Source organism: Artibeus jamaicensis, unplaced genomic scaffold (assembly GCF_021234435.1).
Source record: "Artibeus jamaicensis isolate MK-2021 breed Jamaican fruit bat unplaced genomic scaffold, CSHL_Jam_final contig_391, whole genome shotgun sequence".
NCBI lineage: Eukaryota > Metazoa > Chordata > Mammalia > Chiroptera > Phyllostomidae > Artibeus > Artibeus jamaicensis.
In genome coordinates, this window is record NW_026521814.1 from 7679350 (window position 1) to 7700748 (window position 21399).

Here is a 21399-nt window from a genome sequence, read left to right on the forward strand (position 1 = left end):
CTAAACCACTCATCAGGTATAGATAGGCCGACGGCTAAATTCTCCCGAGGGATGTGTGGATTTAGGTAAACTGGGCTCTGGAAAAATTGTGGCCAGAGGCCTTCCCCTATACAACACTGGTCTGAAGCCTGGTTGGTCCTAAATGACCTTTAGGGCATATTATAATTCTTGAAAATAGTCATAGATGCCACTCCAAAAATGTCCAAGGACAATTTCAGTACAATTAGGAAAATCAATCAAATACATGTAATTTTCTGAGAAGCCAAGTAGAAAATACCTAGAACATGAAAGACTCCTCCTTCGAATACTTACCCTAGTTTGGGGTTCACCACGACTGCCGCTGGTTGGTCCAGCTGGGTGGTGATCAGCCACTTTCTGTACCTTCCATCGAGTTCAGCCACCTCAATTCGCTGACTCCTGGCATCTGACCAGTAAATGTGCCTGAATTTAGAAGGACACAGTGAAACAACAGAAAGGTCTAGACTGGTCACTTCTGAGCACCAGGCATGAAGATGAGAGGGAGCATTTAGTCTGGGAGTTCCAGTTGGCAAAACGGCTACTCAGATACTAGCAACAAGGGCATAGTCTCCCTCCCTGGGGACTGCTGAGGGGACATGTTTGGAAGGTTACGGGGACAAAGGTGGGAAAGTCAGAACTCCAGCATAATTGGCCAAAGCTGCTGAATCAGCTGGGACCAGAACAAGGGTGGACCTACGTCTGGCATTGTTATGAGACATGCCCTCCCAGGTAAAAGTCTTAAGCACTTTGGGGCTGTCCCTTTAATTCTGATTGCTCGTGAGTCAACTTCCTCCTCAGCCCAAGAACCCCACTGGAATCAATAGGAATCTGGCCTTGGTTCCACGGGTGAGTGGAAGCAGCTTTCCAAAATAACTCAGCCAGGTCATCCTGCACTTCTTCCACCCCTAAGACTGCAGGTCTCAGTCTCTCACAAACAGAAGGATGTCCATCCATTTCTTAATTCATTCTTTCCTTAAGTCTGAGAGAGGGGTAAAGCTTCAAACGTGAACATAAATCTGGCATTGCCCACTTGGTTTTTAGGAGGAAGTGTTAAAAGTCAAGAGTTTCAAGTTCCAGATTCTCTGAGGCCTTATTTCTTGGCAGAAAATGCTAAAATGAGTCTCTCCTGTTAGCCTGCAGACACAGTGGGGACCTAATTAACTTCTTCAGAGATGTTCAAGTCTTCCAGGAACACCAGACAAGTGTGTTTAAAGGTGCAAATTAACCAACACAGCAAGTGACTTTCCATTCTCATGGAGGGCAGGAAGCCCCTGAGCCTTTCCTATCAAACATTTTTCCGTTGTCAGTTCATTTTCAAGGACACAGGGGATTCTGTGAATGCTTGAGCTGTTTCTCATGTCGCCACTTTTCCGCCAATGTCACTGCAGTGCAAGGCTCTTCAGTGAGGAAGGAGCTCACTGCCATTTCCCACCTGAGTTTGCAGCTCATGCATCTACCTTATGAGACACTTGCTTAGAGGTCTTATGTAGGGATCATCTAAAATGTTTGACTCTGCTCCCCGGGGACCTCAAAAACCTAAAAGAGGACTGTGGAGCTGACACCTCTACTAAGAGAAAACCCCAGTGATTAAACAGGGAAGTCAAATTTCCAATCTGTCCAGACAACACTGCCCACTAAAATCACAAGGTGTTGACTGTTCCTCCCCAAAATAATTACCACAGGGCAAAACGGTTCATCTCGGTGGCTTTCCTGGGAGAACTGTGAAGCGGTCCCATTTCTTCCCAAAATGAACAGTGCCACTGCACTAAAGGGTGATTTTGGAATCCAGAACTCTGTCGGCAAGAATACTCTCCTAGATATAAATATAGAATCTTGACCTTTGTCCTTTGCCAAACTTTTTCAGGGCACACATAGAATAATGGAAATGGGCATATTTATAGGATACACTGGGGAAAGCGAGGTGGTTGCTGGGGCTAGAGCAAGCCCAGCCGTGACCCAGCTGCACCAGTGGCCGAGTGTGCCCATATCCAGCTCCAGCCTAACTCGTGTGCCCAGGAGAGCAGGAAGGGGCTACAGCCAGGTAAATAGAATAGGCAAGAGGGGAATGAACATATGCTAAGCTTACCTTCCAACCCAGTCCACTGCTAATCCATCCGGCTGCATTATGTATTTCAGGCCTAGGTCAAGCACCTGCACGCGGTTATTGCTACCAGATTCAAAGTTGGGGATGTAGGCACGTTTGATAGCACCGAAATTGGAGCCGTGCCCTAGCACAGTGTAATACAGGACACCTGCAGAGGCGAGACACACATGCCAGTCTCAGGTTAAGGACATCAGGTAAGAGAGAAACGGGGGTCCAACTAGGTGAAGTACTGTTCCTTTATGGACATCCATACCTCCTCATTGTTCCTATAATGCTAGTAATTCAATTGCACCAATATGATCAAACCTCAAAACTTCTCATACCTGAAGAGCTATTGGCTACGAATGCTTCATTGATAACACCAATACATACTCAGTCATCTTTACCTAAAGGTAATTCATTAAAATATATTCCAGATATTTACTCTCATTAGGATCAAGTTCTAGTTTCCAAAATGGAATATACAGATAAACCAGGGGAAGACTGTTGAGAGTTTGCGATCCTACTCAGTAAGAGCAATAATAAAGGAGCCATGCAGATGAAAAGCCTTATTTTATGTACAGACTAAATGACAGTGGACGGCAGGCATTATAAAGAGCATGGGAAGATTGTGACTTTTAAGGTATATACTTTCCTAGGTATATAATATTCTTTAAAAGCTTACTGTATTACATAATTGTGTGAAAACATAATAACAAATCTCCACTGCATAGTTTTCAATAGTTTGCAAAGCATTTCACATTTATGATCTCATTTGACCTTCAAAACAACTCTCAGAGGTAGAAAGGCAGAACAAAATTTCTTCTTACTTTACAGATAAGAAGTGGCAATCCAGAGGACTGGTACAATTATTTAAGGTCGTAAGACTAGTAGATGAGGGAGACAGGCATAGAAAGCAACTTTCTGACTCCTGCCCTGTGGCCACCTCCCACATACCATACAGAGCTTTGAGAGACTTAACAGTAAGCATTACTCAAGTTTTTATTCATTAAACTAGATTTTTTGAGCACCTAGCACACACGCTGTCCTGGGGGTTGGGTGAGGTGCTAGGCATGTAGACTTGAATTAGATTCAGTCTCTGGCTCCAAAGAGCACAGGGTTATGAAGTCAGGAGAAAAACATGTGGACAAATAACTCTAACTCAGTGCAACGTGTGCTTTAGGAAAGGCATGTGTAAAATGTTACAGGCTCATGGCTGAGCAGTCCTAACACTGTGCCGGGAGGAGTTACAGAAGATGTCACAGAGAAGGTGACATCTGCACTGGGTGTTTGAAGTTTCCGTAGAAGTCTGCCAAATGTGCAACAGCGGGGAAGAACAAGATCTGTGTGAGCAAAGACAAGGAGGCGTTCAACAAAGGGATGTGAAGTGGTCCTGAAAGCGTAAGCCCCAGGGATGGCAAGAGGTTTGGTGAGAAGCTGGGAAAGGTTGGCTGGGACCCGTGACTATACTAAGGTGTCTGGAGCATGCTGGGTAGAGGATCTTCCATTTCCACTCATGCAACAAGATTCACTCATTAAAAAATAAATCCCCTAAAGCTCAACACCTTATACATCGGTTAATTCAATCAACATCAATGACAGATGCCAAAGTTCACACTCACTGAGCGCTGTGCCCTCGGGATCCCAGTCATAATCGACAGCCTGGATGTGTTCCTGTTCCTCAAGGTAGTCTGCATACTTCTCAGAGGAAAGATTGTATTTCCGAATTCGCACATTTTCGGGAAGTAGCAACAAAGGAGGGTCCCCTATAAACAAAGAAAGGGTTGCTTTACCTGTTTGGTTTCTACCTGAAGTTTTCTATATAAAGTGGGATAGAAAATAGCAGGTATCCTTCCCCCTTTAACAACAACAGCAACAAAAAGCAAAGAAAAGAAAAAATATATGAGTTTCCATAGGAGTCTGGCTATCTCTGCTAACCAAGCTGGACAGAGCTGACTATCCAGCTGGAGTTGCAAAATCCAGGACTGTGGACGTTCTCATCTCCAGTCTGGTGGGAAGCTAACATTCCTGCTGGGGACACTGTTAGTTGCTTATTCTTTGTGCTCAGTGGAAAACAGTTTGCGGGGGTGTTCAACCCGCACCCCGTGAGCTGCATGTAGCCCACGATGGCTGTGAATGCGGCCCAACACAACATCATAAATGTGCTTAAAACATGAGATTTTTTTGATTACGTGGCACAATGTATTTAACGTGTGGCCCAAGACAACTCTTGTTCTTTCAGTGTGGCCCAGAGACACCGAAAGCTTGGATGCCCCTGGTTTAGAACAAGGCCAGACCAAGGCCCCCATCCTTTTTTCCACTGATCTTTTTCCTTTATTTGCTGACCATAAAACAGAGAAGATTGCAGACATTCAATCTCACAGAAGAAATGCAGTACATATAGTCTTACTAAAAGTTTACCAGGAAGTCCTCATTCCTCACTCTTTACTGACAGATTTTATGATTCTTTTAACAGGTAATTGGCTCCATGACCCAATTTAGCTTCCAGCTAATGACGAAAAACAGCTTGCTCTGGATTTTTTTTTTAACTTTTTTTTTTTTAGCTAAAGCGGCTATTTTAATGGTGTCTCATCCTGAGTTGCATTAAATGTTTCTATTTAACATACTTGCCTAATGGCAATTGAATCTAATTTAAGTAACTTTGAAAGTTTACTTTATAAATTTCCTGTCTTGACATTATGTTTTATATGAATATTCTAATTTATTTCAGTCTTCTTCTTAGTTAAAAGATTTAACCACTTTATAATTTGCTGCTTAATTACCAGCCCAACCGCTCAAATGCTTTTGCCCTAGTTTTTCTTCAGCATAAGAAATGTTTGGAGGGTAAAATATTTAAGTATGCTAGTCAAATGTATATGTTAAAAGCCCAATTTGTATGAAAAAATTAAATAGCTATTTTACTCTTGGTTTTCAAAATAAAATGCTATTTTCTTATCAAGTTCCTTAGACCTTACAGAGGTGTCCAACACGCAGCCCAGGATGGCCGTGAGTGCCGCCCAACACAACATCGTAAGCTTACTTAAAACATTGTGAAACTTTTTTTGTGATTACGTGTTGCAATGTATTTAATATGTGGCTCAAGACCATGCTTGTTCTTCCAGTGTGGCCCAGAGACACTGAAAGGTTGGATACCCCTGCTAGCACAAACTTTAAACTCAAATCTGTAAGATCATGAAGTCCTGTGCCCCTCGCCTGTTAATATGCTGATTGAGATCAGACCCCTGGAAATGTGGACTGTAACCCTTCCGATTCAACAGTCTGGTTACTGCTTTCTGCAGGCCTGCTTCTCAAATACTGGCAAGAGCCTAAACTGCAGAACTAATGTTTGAACTTATGAATGTGCCAGACGCCAGACAAAGGTGTCTTTGATTTGTCCCAGAGAAATGTAACTGGTTTTTTGCATGATCCACCTTAGATGACAGGGCCTCAGACCTTGATCCTCCTCATGGAGCTCCATTAATTTCATTCTACTGATGACCATCCCATAAGCAAGCTTCCATTGTTTGAATCTTCTGGAGCGTGGCATCTTGTCCACCTTCTGACATTTTCATAAAGGCAGACAAGAGGCTAAAGCCAGGATGAAAATAACACCTGACTCCTGTTTGAATTCCTAAATATTTGTTAGGGAACTGTAGTTATTGTTTTAATCTGGCAAAGGAGGGAAGAGGAGAAGAGACAGGGTGGGTGTGGAAGTAACTGATGAATTAAAAATAAGACTTTAAGTCTAAAGTTTATGTTCTGGTATATTGTACTCATCTGCATTTATTTCTCCAAAAGTTAATTACCCCCCACATGAACCCATCATACCATCAGCTTCACACCGATTCCCATAGACGCCACTCAAGGACCTGAAGCCTTCGGCGCAGTAACACTCATAACTTCCTTTAGTATTTTGGCATTTCTGGGGACATGTGGCAAATTGCTCGCACTCATTGATGTCTGCAGGCAAAATAAAACCAAATATCAGACATCTGCTCCCATCCACTCTTTAGAAATCCTGCTTCTGCTTAAATCCATATTCACACACAGTGAGGACTGAAAAGGCTACGGATGAAAAGAAGCAGATACCAACATTTGTAGAATACTCTGGTGTTTCAGACACTATTTCACATGCTTTCCATGTTTTTCCTCCTCACTTAATCTTCTAGAAAGACTCTATAAGGTATGGACTGTTATTAAACCCAAAGTCCCAAAGCCAGTAAGCAATGAAAACAGGGTTTAAACAGAAGCAGTTTGACTCTGTGCAATAGCAGAACAAACTTTTCCCTTTCTGGAAGCAGGTATTGTTTATGACCACTTTCCCTTCTGCTAACCAGCTTCAGGAATGGGAGTGATCGAGTTGGTTTTTCAATGGAGTTCCTAAGCTTCTGCTTTCAAAAGAACTCTTCCAATCATCTGAGGTTAGATGTAAATTCAAATTTGAAACAGTAAATTAGTTAGAAACAGTAAATGCAAATAGTTAAAGACATTTAAAATTATCCTAATCACTTACCATCTTGAAAAGCTATCTTCCAACTCTATACATTAAGACATTGATGTCTGACAGGTTTGTAATATGTTGTTTGACTCAAGATAAAATATTTGACTTGTGTTCATTAAAAAAAAAATGTGATCTCACACAGTGAAGCAACACACAGCCGTCATCACTGAAGCCTTCGTAAATCCCATCAGTGTCAGAGCTGTCGCCGAGGGTGGGCAGCCTGCCCAGCCCCTGGGAGGCACTGGTGAGACAGCACAGAAAAAAGCACCAGGCATCCCTGAGTTTGGGATGGGGCGGGGGGGGGGGGGGGCGGTTCACAGCCCATTAATAAGAAAGAACATACAAGTAATGCAAAAACAAACCGATCATCACCCTCTGATAGTCAAGTTATTGGTGTACCTAAGTATTTTAATGAGATGGAACCACGAGTTTAGCCCCATTCAGAGAATTACACATGGTTTAATAAAAGGGAATGAGAGGAAAACATAAAACGTGCAAGTGTCTCCTAACAAATTGTAGGAAATATACTCTACCATCACAGGAGTTTCTGTCCAAAATACCGGCTTTAAACCCAGGTCTACAGGAGCAGATAAATCCTCCCTCACTTAACTGGGTGCAGTTATGTTCACATACATTTTCAGCACATGATCTTTCTTTTCCTTTATCTGAAAAACAAAACCCCAGCATTGCATCAGATCCATCACAACTACGCATTGCTAGGTAAGCGTTAGCTAGAGCACAACAAAATGCACGTTAGTCATAAGTCACACCATTGCCGTTAGAACCATAAATTGGTCTACACGAAAAGGAATTTTGCAATATGTAAATATCAAGGACTTCAGAAATAGTCACACTCTTTCATCGTTATTTCACACTAATACATTTTGCCTTAAAGAAGGAATAAACGTATGCACTATAATTTGTGTTTAAGGATTATAATGAGAAAATTTTGAGAACAACTTGAGTGTACATTCAACAACAGGGACTAAATGGTGGTGTGCTGCGTTTCATCAAATCGGAGGCACCCCAAGTGCGCCATTGTTTTATGTCACAGTAAAACAGAAAGGATCTGGGACTTTAATAACTGTGGCATGTTATTAAGTTTACAATACATCCTGGTTTCAGAGAGATATTAAAAGTAAAAATAAACATGCTCAAGGATATGTTTTTTAATCCTCACTCAAGGATATGTTTATTGATTTAGAGAAAGAGAGAGGAAGAGGAGTGAAACACCGATGTAAGAGATAAACATTGATCGGTTGCCTCCTATACACGCCCCTACTGGGGATTGAACCCACCAGCTAGGCATGTGCCCTGAGCCAGAATTGAACCGACACTCCAACCTACTTGCCGAGAAATCTTGCTGGGGCTAAACATGCATCTCAGAATCAATGTTTATGATTTATGATTATCTACACAAAGGATTGCCATGCAATCTTCAAAATTCATGATTTCAAATGATACTTTCACATGGGAAATATCTCTAGTAAAAATGAAGTAAAAGATTGTAATACAATTTAGTATAGAATACTTCTTTAAAATTGTTTTAAATATCAAGAAATACCAAACTTGGATTAGTTCTCTTAATGTTATGATTCAAGTGATTTTAACTTTTGATTGTTAATATACATTTTTTTGGATTTTACGACTTTCTTAAAAAAACTTCAACTACTAGTTTATCTCTGTAGAGCCCATATGGATAACTCCCAATAGCCCTGCTGTTTGGGGGTCCGGACCCTCCAGGACAGCCTTTTAATAGTTCAGACTCCACTTAGAACAATTTGCTGCTCAGCATTGCCCCTGGTTCTTGTCTCTGCCAAATATCTGTCCAAGCCATCTGCCTTTCATGCCTGTCATTCTGATCAGTTTGCCTCTTTTATCCGGAGTCTTCATACACCTCCAGACCTAGGTCTTACAGTGAAGCTGACAAGGATAGACACAGACAGTGAGAGCTAATGGGAGGGAGGGTGGGGTGTGAAAGGGGGTTATCTCCAAAAAGGATCTCAAACCTGTTTAAACTTCTTCAGAAGTCTCTTGGAAGCAGGCTTCTAAATTTTTAGTCAAAGAGATTGTGGCATCTCCTCATTCAATTCTTTCAAATCCAAATGGATTTTTTTCTACCTGTCTTCTACAGCAGACAATAAGGTGAACCTAACCATTTCTCAGAGCCCCTAAGGGTACTGACTGTATAAATATATATGGTTTGAATAAACTAAAAACATTTGAGTTTCAAAGAAAAAGAAAAATAACCACTAAATAAAGCACAAGGTCATTCAGTGGAATGCTGCCCTTGGAGTTCATACATCAGAGCTATACACATAAAAGCCTTATAATAAAGTCTGAGCTCTTAACAACCACACATTGATGAAACAAGAGTCCTTAACAAGAGCCGAAGCTACACGAGGACCTTCTTATAACTTCTCTCATTTGAAAATAGTAACCTTTAAAAAAAAAAAAGAAAAGAAAATAGTAACCTTTTTCATCCATCTAATAGAAGATTTACCCAAAGAAGACATAAAAAATTTTTAAATAAAATTTGTTTTTAATCAAATGTCACTTGAATAAAACCTACTGTAGTCAATTTTAAGCCTTTTAATTGGCTGAGGCAACTGGAAGAGAATCCATGTTTGACCCAAGCCCAGCTTGGAAATACTCCAAGATCCTAGAACTATTCACATACCAGTCTTTGGATGCAAACACAAATCTACCACCCAGTTTTGCAAATTCTGTCATGTCTATGCTTTCTAAAAACACTTGAAGTGATCGAGTACTTCATCATGTCAAAAAACTCCAAACCCCACTAAGAAATTTTATGAGATAAAGGGCAAATCAACATGGCATGGCTGGTCATTCATCCCCTTTTGAAACTAACCCAGAAAACAAGTTTCCATGGAATCTTTGGGATGCGTCAGAAAAAAACTGTTTAAAACCCCAGAAGTTGAAAGCATGTGGAGCTAACTGAGGTGACTACGTCACAGGTTCCCAGTATTTGAAGAACTCCCTCCTTCTTCCTATAAAGAAATCGAAGCCTGGATGTCCATAGCTGCCCAAAAAGGCACAGCTAATGGCAGAGGAACTAGAGGGCCGCTCTCCTGGCCTGGAGTCACGGGACAGTTCAGGTTCCACCTCTGCCACTCTGTGTGACTTCAGCAAGTTACTTAAGCCCTCTGAGCTTCACTATACAGATAGACATAATAGCAGTGACCCAATAGGGCTAACTTCAGTGACAAATTAAATAGCATATGTGAAAGCCTTTCATAGGAACTATAAAGGACTACAAAGGTGTGAATTGCTAACATATCATTCTGACATTTCCATCACAATACTGGGACAGAACCATCCCTCGGTTGTGTTCACCATCTTTTGCCCACACAAACTGCTCTAAAAATAAAAATGTTCCTTCCAAGGTCCCATGTCATTCCTATCTTTACCAACTACCCTCAGAAGTTCTTCCCCTAAGCGCCAAGGATACTGCATTTGGGTTAAGATGGGAAAATGTGAAGCCTGGTAAACAAAATATGTAGCTGAGAGGCACTGAGTGAACTGGGAAGGGGATGCGTTCTACAGCGAGGTGGATCAGATCCCAAATCCTGACTCAACATCTTAGTGAAAGACGTGACCACTTTATTTAACCTGTAAGCTGGTTTTCTCATTTGTAAGGGGAGCAGGGGGGAGAGAGACAGACAGACAGACAGACAGAGAAACCTCACTCATCGGATTGCTGAAAGGGTGGAATGAGATAACACACGTAGTGTTTGGCTCAATGCCTGGTAGAGAGTAAAGTGCTCCACACCAGGCAGTGGTGGGCTTGACCGCCGCTCAGCACACAGAGTAAATTAAAGAGAAATACATGGTATCATTTACATGGTATCATTCATTATCAAATGCTTTCATCAGATAGGCCCGAATTATCACAATGAAGTATAAAAACAAGTACTTACTGCAACCCGTTTCATCAGACTGGTCACCACAGTCATTGATATCATCACATACAAGGTGCTGTGAAATGCAATGCTTGTTGCTACACTTAAATTCATCTTCTCTACAAGGTCTAGGGGTCGGACCTACACCTGTAACGTAAGAACAAATTAAAAGTCAAAACTTTTCCTTCTGCAAAACAAAATGCTTCCCTCTGTGGCAGGGACAGTTACCACTCACCAATAAGCTTGTGCTTCCGGCCATTTCCCAGTCTCCCTTGCAATTATGTGGGGACTAGCTCTGGTCAATAGACTATGAGTCGGAAGAGAGATGCCACTTCTGGACTGAAGCAATTAGAAGTTCACATGCCCCCACGCAGTGGCAACCTTGAAAGCCAGGCGTGTCAGGTGGCCTCATGACAAAAACATCAACCGCCTGACACTGGCCTCACGGTCAGGAGGCAAATCATAGGACATGGACACTGGAGGCAGGAGAGATGGGGAGCTGCATTACGTAACGGCAAAGCATTCGGCAAAGCTTCAGAAAAACTGGAAGGCTGACCGTGTGCTTGCTGAAGTCAGTCTCAGGAAAGAGGTTAGAAAACAGAGGGCCAGTGATGTGCATTGTTTGCCGTTATCTGAGTTTGGCAAGGTAGTATAACAAAGAAATAAGCTCGGAAAAGCACTGAATGATTTACAAGCAGAAATGAAAGAAAGTCAAGTCCAGAAATCTGCCAGGTGGAAAAAGCCAACTGCATTTAGATCCCAAGCAGTAAGAGTATGAAGTTTAAACGGCTTCGAGACACAAAGGCCCAGTAAAACCTTAGCTGGATGAAAGGACTACCCATCTATTTTTCAAGATGGGCTGAATGAAACTGATGAACAATTGAGGCAAAAGTACACGAGAAAAACAAAGCAAAGAAACAGAAAAGTTTCAAGAATTATGTCCCATAAGGAACACTGAGGATATTGACTTTCAGAACTGACGGGAAGCAAATAGATCCAAAGTGAGTGCAGAAAGTTTGCACCTGAGTAATGCCTGCGTTTATTAGTGTCTGGTAAACAATTATGTCAGCAGAGATCTGCAGTCCTAGGGGCAGCTCCTAGGGGCAGCTCAAACTTCTGTAGAACAAACTGAAATGCCAGAGGTACATTTTGCAAACTGCAATTTGGGGCCCTAAGCTTTTCCTCCTCCCTTTTGACTTTTGCTTACAGTTTTCTGCTTTCTCATCACTTCCATCTCCACAGTCATCTATGTGATTGCACACCTCATGACTATAAATACAGCGATTATTGTCACACCGGAAACGGTACAGCGACTCACAGGAAACGCTCACTAGAACAAAAGATGGAAAAACAAAAATTCAGTTTAAGAGCAGAACATAACGTCAGTATCTAAACTGCTCATATGTCAGCACCAAGCTTGCTTGATTCATCCATTCATTTGCTCATTCAATTAGCCAGTCAACAAGTACATCTTGAGTACCTGATATACAGCACAGTACTAGGCTAAACAGCAGAGTCAGTGGGGAACAAGAAACCCACAGACCTTGTCCTTTTGGAGCATTCATTCTGGCAGAGAAATAGACTTTACCAATTAACCATTCAGCTACCACTGTGGTAAGAGCCACAAAGTACATGTGCTATGAAAGCATCTACAAGGGGTACCAGATAGATCTTGGGTACAGGGGAGGCTGCATGGAAGATTCTGAGTCATGGTAGGTTTCTGGACCCGAATAAAAGGCTCTGTGGCTGGAGCACAGAGGGAGGAGGACAATGGGGCCACGAGGCTGGAGGGCCAGCAGGATCATGCACATGTGAGCTCTTATTCTAATGGTCAGGGGGCCATTGTCTATGTCTCTGACATCAGTTGTCATCAAGCCTCCAGAGCATGAAGTCCTTTTATTAGTTTTACACAATGATGGACTCTGCTTCCCAAATTCCCTCATCTATTACATTTTAAGTTGATATCTCAAAATCAAACCCTGAGTCATTGTTATCCAGAGTTACACCATTAGCTGTTGTGGTGCACCTATGAGGAACCCAAGGATAGTAAGGGACCTAGGTCCCTTACTTATTTTGTATAGGGGTATGGTTCTTTGTAGGTACAGGAATTCAGTAAGCTCAACACTTGTGTGGGTTCTTCTTTTTTTACACCTGGGGGACTTGGACTGTGTGATTTCCTTCTGCCTTTGTGCTATACACAGAGAGCTAGCAGAGAGACTTGTAATGATGTCAGTTGGGGGAAAGACTCAGATCCAAGAGCAGGTTCTTGGAAGTATGGCTCACAGAATTATTTGCTATGAAATGCAAGTACAGCAATAAAACAGTGTTGTCACTTCTTAATGTGACTGTGTCTCTGCCTCTCCAAAGTTTAATTTTAATAGCTATGGACATTGTATATTATATCCTCATTGTATACGAGGGAAGCAACTTCCTAAGAACTTCTTTGAAGGTTATATATGCTTAAGATGTTTTTCAAGATTCATCGAGTTAAAAGCAAAACAAAACATTGTTAGTTCCCAACAAGAAAAGAGATGGCAAGAAAAATGTTGGAATGCCACTGTGAAAATGTAATGTATGCTAATCACAGTTCTCTGAAGGAAAGGAAATATTCTGGTGTATCTTTTTCTAGAGCCAAATCTCTGAGATAAAAGAACAGCAATGAGTCTAGGAAACCAAACAGAGGGGACCATGTGAACTCCAGAAGCAAACTACAGTGGAGCCAGACCAGGAGCTAATCAAGAGTTCCAGCAAGAATGTTTCTGGGGTGTCTGCTCCTGTGCTAAGGCCTTTTACTTACACAAAATCATTAACCTTAAGCTTGCATCAGAATTATCCGTGGGGCTTAGTAAATGCAGAGACTGGTGGGCTCCACTGTCGGAAATTTGGATGGATGGGCCCATGAAACCGCATTTCTAGTACGTTCCCAAGTGATACAGTGGAGCCTCCCAGGGGTGCCACTTGGGGAACAGCCGCCCTAGAGTCTGTCCAGTGACTCCAAACACAGAGCAAACGGATCAAAACAAAGTCTATTCTCATTCATTTGGTTAAAATCAGTAGTTCTCAACCAGGGCACTAAATTAAAAACTACGAAGCTTTTAAAAATAGACATTTGCCCAGGCCCTGTCCTTGGAGATTATGGTGCATTAAGGTCTAAGCCTGGGGTGGGGCCAGGGCATGTGATTTTGAAACATTTCTCCCCGAGGGGTTTTGAGGTGCACCCAAACTGACACTCACTAGTTTAAAAAATATGCATCATACAACAGAAAGAAATTAGATGGCCTTGAATTTCCTAAGTTGTTCTATGAAGCTCTAGAGCAGGGGTGTCCAGCCTTTCGGCGTCTCTGGGCCACATTGGAAGAACAGGAGTTGTCTTAGGCCACACATTAAATACATTGCAACACATATCACAAAACATCTTATAACGTTTTGAGCAAATTTACAGCCATCCTGGGCTGCATGCAGCCTGCAGGCTACAGGTTGGATACCCCTGCAGTCTAGAGGCCTGGAAGAGATGTTTTGAAGGGCATCAAAAGTAGGAGGATGAAGGAGAGGTTCAACACCCTTACTCAGACTCCAGCCACCCAGATCAGTCTCTGTTTACCCACATTCCATTTCCTACTAGGATTTCTTTTGAAGTTGTTGTGTTCTAAGACCATAAAAATGTTTAAAACCATAAATGTTTGGCCAACTTTTTCATATTCCCAATAGAGAACTAGGCATGAAGGCTAAGAGAAATCACAGGGAAGCAGATCATGTGTCTGGTACTCAAACACTGCACAGCTGCCTCCGGGTCCACAAGCTCCTCATAAAAAACACCGTGGCTTTGCCAGACAGCATCGCTCCCATTCACTCCATCCCATTCCCTCTTACAGCACAGGTGGAGTTCTTCATCAGAACCATCGCCACAGTCGTTATCACCATCACATATCCAAGATGACTGCACACAGACGTGATTTTTACATTCAAACTTGAGAGCTGGGCAGTAGGTACCATTGGGAAAGCGAGTGGCTGTTGGTTCAAATGATTAGAAGTTACTAGATTTGAAAAGCAACATTCAAATGATTAGAAGTTACTAGATTTGAAAAGCAAACCTGCTATTTCTCCCTTAGCACTCTCCTTTCCAGCCTGCCCTCTCTTATTCATCCACATGTGTTGTGGCCTTAAACTTTCTGAAATGCTGATGGAATATTTCTTAAGGACAGTTGTCCCAGCCACTGTCCAATGACAGGAGTCATTCTGTGGATGGCGATGGACTTTTTTTTTAGAGGCAAGGGCAGTTCCTCAGCTGTGTCAACCCTGGCTTTGCCCACGATGCATTTGTATACTTAGTCTCTTTGAAAGTAGATTTACGATGGGGCAACCTGATCATCAACAGTATCTATCATGGATATTCAACAGCTATTACATATTCCGTGATTTATAAAGAGCAACATGTGATGGTCATATTGACATTACATTTTAAAATAACTTTTATTTACTATCATGCAATTCAGAAACAATTTAATGCTGTAAATTCAGCATGGTCTAATACTCAGCCCAAGCTCTCTATACCATTCATTTATTGCTTGAATATTTTTTTACCTACAAGGTTTTTTACCCAATTAATGATTTATATAGTAGCTGTATATAAATACTTTGATAGCACAGATGCTTAATATATTCTTTACTTAAAGTATTTTAAATGAAAAGCCCTTGGATAACCACTGTGAAATATATAGATATGGTAACTCAGACCCCAGGTGAACTGAGAATTAATTATCGATGAGTGCTGCATAGAAAATACCTATGTCCTTTTAATCTAAGAAGTGGTGGCTGATGAAGAGGTGGGTTCTGGTTGCCATACCCATACGATTCAAATAAACAAGAGTCTAGGAACTTACGACAAACTGTTTCATCAGAGGCATCAGAACAGTCCATGACTCCATCACATTTCATGTCATCAGGCACGCAGTGTCCACTGTCACACTGAAAATATTCAGGATGGCAAGTCCTCATCTCTGAAGAGAAAAGACTGTCATTCCCAGAATGCCTTGGAATTCTCAGACAGATATTAGCTCTAGGGGCTGTAGTAACTACTCAGTCACATTCCAATCCACAGCCTGTCACTGGCTGACCGCAAACCCACAACTTATAGTTAGAATAAATAACGAATAAACTCTCAAAACTCACACCTTCTCCAAGCAAGGTAGGGAGATAAAGTATCTACTTCTCCTATGTCTCTTAAGCTTTTCCTCATAAATCTGTATTCCTCAACTTTTAATGTTTGCTGATTTTTCACAGACCCAACCCTTCCTCAGTAAAGAGCTATAAAAATTACTTGGGCTTTACGGTTCCTTCCCAGTGCTCTGACCTGTACACCGGAAAGCTACAATAGAATAAGGCCACTTTCTGAGAAGTAATAGGAAGACTGATGTTTTTATTTGTTAACAAGGCAATGCAAATTAAATTCTACTCCTAAAAAACGTTTAAGTTAAAATGAAATTAAAAATTTTTTTCTTGTGTTTCCCCTCTCTCATTATTGATCAGGCTGCTATAAGTTAAAAGTAAAGCACAGAAAATACAGAGCAGAAGGTACTGTGCAATGCTAAGGTTTACAAAGTCCATAAATTACACAAAAAATCATTTTATTCTAAAAACCTTGCAAACACTCATTTGCAGACCCTACTTCTGTCAAATATGCTACCTTTCCTACAAGACTCTATGGAAAGCCTCTCAGAGAATTGTGACAGTTACCACAGTCCCGCTCATCTGAGTTGTCTCCACAGTCGTTGTTAAAGTCACATATCCATCGGGAGGGGATGCATCTCTGATCATCACACCGGAACTCGCTCTCTGTGCAGTCCCGAGGGACTAGAAAGGAAGAACCACGTGGCCATCAGTGGGTACCAGGAATCACACACAAGACAGGTCAGTGCCCAAGGCCCTCTGGGGTCCCGAGTCACAGAGGTCTGCTTGGGCAGACTGTCCATCCTCTAAAAATAGACTTTCCACCTCCATTTTCAATCTGTAAGAGGTAATTTAATCTTAAGAGAAATTTCAGTTTCATGAAACTCTAGGTAACCTCCTACAGGCTTCAACGTGAACTTTCATATAAACAATAAGATGCCAGTTAGATTGTCTTTTTGTAGAAGAATGATCAGTATACTGATTGTCTCCATTGCCTGTGGCAAATAATGATCACTTCTTGCTTCCAAAACATGACTAAAGTTAGAATGTATTTCATATCAATCTGAAATTGACATAAACCATGAGTCAATGGTATACGCTCAGGGAAGGTCCTTATGAAAACTCTCTTCAAAACACATATAATTATTCTATCTGGCTTGGTGTGATCAGATCTCTGCTTCCCTTTCCTTACCCTCCCTGTCCAATTTCCTATAGTCAGCACCTTCCCTGGGAGAGAGGAACTAAAACTTGACCTGTATTTAGCCATTAGACCTCCTAATACAGTCACTATTCCAGGTGAGACGACAAACCTAAAATACCAGTTCTCTTTCCTCTGCTGTTTAGGTCATTTTAGGGCAAGATCTTAAGAAATAATATCTTTGGATTAGTACCTTTCCTTTTTATATTTCTCTTGGCCCTGATCTTTTATTTTTACCCTATTTATCATATTATATTTGTCCTTTATTATGTGACCTCAAGTTCTTTTTGGAAAAAAAAAGTTGGGTATAAACAAATAAATTCAACAAAGTAAAGATATACTCAGATAAACATCCTCATCCCAGAGTTGGCTTATGCCCATAGTTAAAGAAAAAGTAGAAACATACCAGTTAGAAGAAGGTAAGAGACTAGGTAGTTGTCTTCCTGCTCTTTAGGATGAATGGCACAGACAGTTAACTTATGGGCAAAGAGCAGACACCACAGCTCTGACTGCACTTAAGGATGACGGGACCCTGAACTCACCACAGTTTTCCTCATCTGAGTGATCTCCGCAGTCATTGTGCCCATCACATTTCCAGCGAAGAGGGATGCATCGGTGATTATTACAGCGGAAAACCCCCTCAGGTTTGCACGTCATCTCCTCTGCAAAGCACAGTCGTTGCAAAGACTTCAGAAGCCAGTCATCAAGAAATGCCAGAGTAGCGATGGCTTTCTTGTGAGAATCTGAAAATTTGCTACCATGTTCTCAAAGCTCCCAGAGAAAGGAATGCCAACAACGCTCTCTGTCAGTGATCCTCTTTGGCTAACCTGAGCCTATCCTACTACTTGAACCTAGATCCAGTCTCATTCGTAGAAACCGTTCAGACAATGAATTGTTACCTGGTTTCTAATTTGCAACAATGGCCTGGAAAGGAAGAATAAGTGATACCACCAGCAAATAGAACATCTCCATTACATTGTCTTTAATTCATTAGATTCAGTTTTATTAAAACAACCCAACTTTCCAACTAATCCTAACACATACATTCATAGTCATTTTGGTTTCAAGTTAGAGTATATGCCTAATCTCGATGAATTCCATTAATCCACTTGACCATTTGTCCACAGTTATTTCCATGTTGCCAGAGTGAATACAGCTGACAGACAGATGATACAGGAAGTCGGAGAGATATTCAGAATACAAAAATCTTCAAATAAGAAATACTGACTTTGAAATATACTTTTTCATAATAGATTATCAATTTTTTTCTCTAGCCTCCTCAATTTCAGTAATTCTATAAGCGTAGACAATTTAAACTTACTGAGTGTAAAAAAGAATTCTATACTTGGCAAAAATTTTACAAGTTCCTAATATCTTAATAAAGTTTTCCCCAATTTCATTTAAGATGCTAGAATTAAACTCCCCCAACAACCCTGTAAAATGCTATAAAGATGTAGCATGCTAGTAGAAGAATCAATAGATAGTCATTTTTTCAGGGATAAACCAAGGAAAGATGATGAGGGAAATCCACCCTCATCTCCTAACAACAGCCCTGGACACTCAAATGTTCTTGCCCCTCCTGACCGCCCTGCAGCCCCCTACCACAGCCTTGCTCGTCGCTGTTGTCCCGGCAGTCATCGGCACCGTTGCACACAGCCCATTTGGGGATACAGCGGTAGTTTGTTTTACAGCTGAATTCCGTGTGGTTGTCACAGCGATAGGCTGGGCCCACTGGGAAGAGAAAGTAACAAAGTCAGATCTGAAGCCTCAGTCCAGCCAGGAACTGACACCAAAAGACACCTGCCATTGTCACATTTAGGAAATGTTACTGACAAGTAACAATGACCACGTCACCAACTAAATTGACTCCAGCAACATGTGTCTGGCTGAGGTGTGATCTGTTCACCAAGAACAGAAAGGAAGTTTTCTCATTATCTTAGTAGAACTCATTTGTGCTGCAGTATAACTTAGTGGGAAGAAAAAGGACTGGGTTTGAAATATAAAAACCAGGGCAGACCTGTTAGCTCTGCCACTAAAGACAAAGATGACCATCCACTGAATGTGAACCTCAGTTTCCTCATCTGTAAAATGGGAATTGGTAACACCCTACTTCCTGACCTCATCTGTTTTTCTTGAGGCTCAAAGGAGAAAGTGGTAGATGTACAAAATGTAAGTTCTCGTTATCACATTCTGAACAGGTGTATCCAGTGTATCAAGAGGAGAAATCCCGCATTTCAGAAGCAGGAGTCTGACTCGATCTGCAGCCATACAGCTAGCTATACTTTGTCTTGCAATGCCAGGACTAGGCCAGAAATCCAAGACAGGTAACCCAGTGGGATGCAGCAGGGGGCTCCCCATCTTCTCTCACTCCACACACGGGTTCTCCTTGCTCTGTGCTCCTGCTCAGGCCACGCCCCTCCCACGAAAACTTACTGCATTCCTGGACAGGCTCATCTGAGTAGTCTCCACAGTCATTGTCTACGTCACACTTCCAGGACTGAGGGATGCAGTGACCGTTGGCACACTTAAAATAGCCGGGCCGGCAGATCCTGCTGGCACAGTGCGAACTGTCCTCATCTGAGCCATCCCCGCAGTCATCGATCGAGTCACACTGCCAGGCTTCTGGGATGCAACGTTTGTTGGCACACTGCCACTCATTAGACTCACACTGGTGGTGCTCTACAAGCGAGGGAACTTGGTTATCGGCTTGGAAGGCATCAGGAATGGAAGCTACTGATTTACACTGAGAGATCCTGGAGAGCTCAATCACAATTTCTCTCTAGAAAAATTACATCCTAATGTACTTATTGCCAACCAGTACCACTATGGGCAGTTATTTCTTCAACTATTACTATCTCCTAAATTTTTAATATCTTTTTTTGCATGCAGAATTAGGGGATAAGGACTGAATCAATGAGGCCCTACTGACTTCACCTTCTCTGATTCCTGTTGCCCTAATGGACAATGTTTTTTACACTTTGTGTTAAAAAAAAAACACTTTGTGTTTGTTGCTGTTGTTAATATGTTGTTTTTAGGTTGGAGGGTTTGGGGGGTTTTTTAGAGGGTTTTTTTTTTTTTTGCCTTTTTATAAAATGGAAACAAATAAACATTACAACGGAGAGGCTTTGATTAATATTGGAGTGGGAAACCCTTATTTCACCCTCAATGTTAGCTCTCTAGGAGGATTCTATGCATAGCACATGATAAAGAAGCACCAATGGCCAACTTACTATCTACCTTGACCATTTGCCTTGCAGAGACCTCAGAAATTCTAAACATTTTATAAAAATAGATACAGGATGGAGTTTTCTCCTAGGACTTTGGACCGGGTCTTGGTTTATGACATTCAGAAAATCCCCACGGAATCACAATGGTACAAAATCAACTATGGAAATGGGCAAAGAAGGTATTGAACACACCGCAAAGAGTGAGGTCTTCGTCGGACCCATCAGGGCAATCGTGGTAAGTGTCGCACAGGAAGTGCGGGCTGGTGCAGTTGCTGTCCTTGCACTGGAACTGTCCCAACCGGCAGTAGCGCTGCGGGCAAATGGGGGGCTCATCGGAACCATCTAAGCAGTCTCTCTGCCCGTCACATTTCCACCAGATAGGAATACACCTGCACGGACACAAAAGACCACTTCTCTCAGCGAAGCACCGGGGGGAGGGAGAGTAGGGGAGTGGGCAATGCTTCTCTGGAGAGCAGAGGGCAAAACGAATTCCAGGTGATGACACGCATGAGTTCTCCCAGAGCCTGAGAAGAGGACAGTTAAACCCTGGTTACTGTGATGCATTTTTAAAGGAAACATAACTACATGAGATAGACCAGGTTAGTTAAGACTCAAGATACACACTGAAAAAGTGCTTGGAGTAAGATGATTAGATTCTTGCCACAACAAACAGTGGAGTGCGTGTGTGGAGCTGTGCATCTGGTAGCAGAGATCATCTGGGATGGTCTGACAGGGAGATATGAAAGGCATTTGGATGTTGGCGGGAAAGCTGGAGGGAGTTAACATCTGTCAAGAGGTTATGTGTCTGCTAGATTCTCTTTTTTGTTAAGATATATCTAGTGTTAGAGAGAGGGGAAGGGAGGGAGAAAGAGAGGGAGAATAACATTGATGTGCTAGCAATACATCAGTTGTTTTCCTCTCACACATCCCTAACCAGGACCTGGCCCGCAACCCAGGCGAGTGCCCTGACCAGAAATTGAACTGGTGACCTTTTGGTTTGCAGGATGTCACCCAACTGACTGAGTTACACCAGTGTGGGCTCTGTGCTAGGTTCTTAATCTAAGATATTGTATTTAATCATCAAAATGACCTGCCACTAAACCCTGTGATTTGCATTTACACCTCTCCTCACCCCACTCCCTGACTCAGTGCCCCCAGTCACCCACAGCCTGTGGCCATTGTTAGGAAAGTAATCTGTGGCCCTGCTTCACAGAAAACCCAAATGATCAAAAAATGGCATAGTTAACTAGAAAGCTGGGCCAGTACACATATAAAAAGGTAGA

The 21399-nt window shown here is 41.9% G+C and overlaps 1 protein-coding gene across 1 annotated transcript in view; it reads right to left on the minus strand.

Annotated features, from left to right (window-relative positions):
- The window catches only part of LRP2 (LDL receptor related protein 2), a 191487-nt gene that overhangs the window by 21323 nt on the left and 148765 nt on the right, over window positions 1-21399 (minus strand). Inside the window, exons 55-68 of the mRNA XM_053665167.1 lie at window positions 20309-20505; window positions 19323-19568; window positions 18492-18620; window positions 17432-17551; window positions 16259-16375; window positions 15406-15522; window positions 14396-14533; window positions 11733-11855; window positions 10544-10672; window positions 7136-7267; window positions 5930-6061; window positions 3724-3867; window positions 2105-2270; window positions 313-441 (exon numbers count right to left, since the gene is read on the minus strand). Coding sequence (XP_053521142.1) covers window positions 313-441; window positions 2105-2270; window positions 3724-3867; window positions 5930-6061; window positions 7136-7267; window positions 10544-10672; window positions 11733-11855; window positions 14396-14533; window positions 15406-15522; window positions 16259-16375; window positions 17432-17551; window positions 18492-18620; window positions 19323-19568; window positions 20309-20505 — 2019 coding nt within the window. The remainder of the gene's footprint in view (window positions 1-312; window positions 442-2104; window positions 2271-3723; window positions 3868-5929; window positions 6062-7135; window positions 7268-10543; window positions 10673-11732; window positions 11856-14395; window positions 14534-15405; window positions 15523-16258; window positions 16376-17431; window positions 17552-18491; window positions 18621-19322; window positions 19569-20308; window positions 20506-21399) is intronic.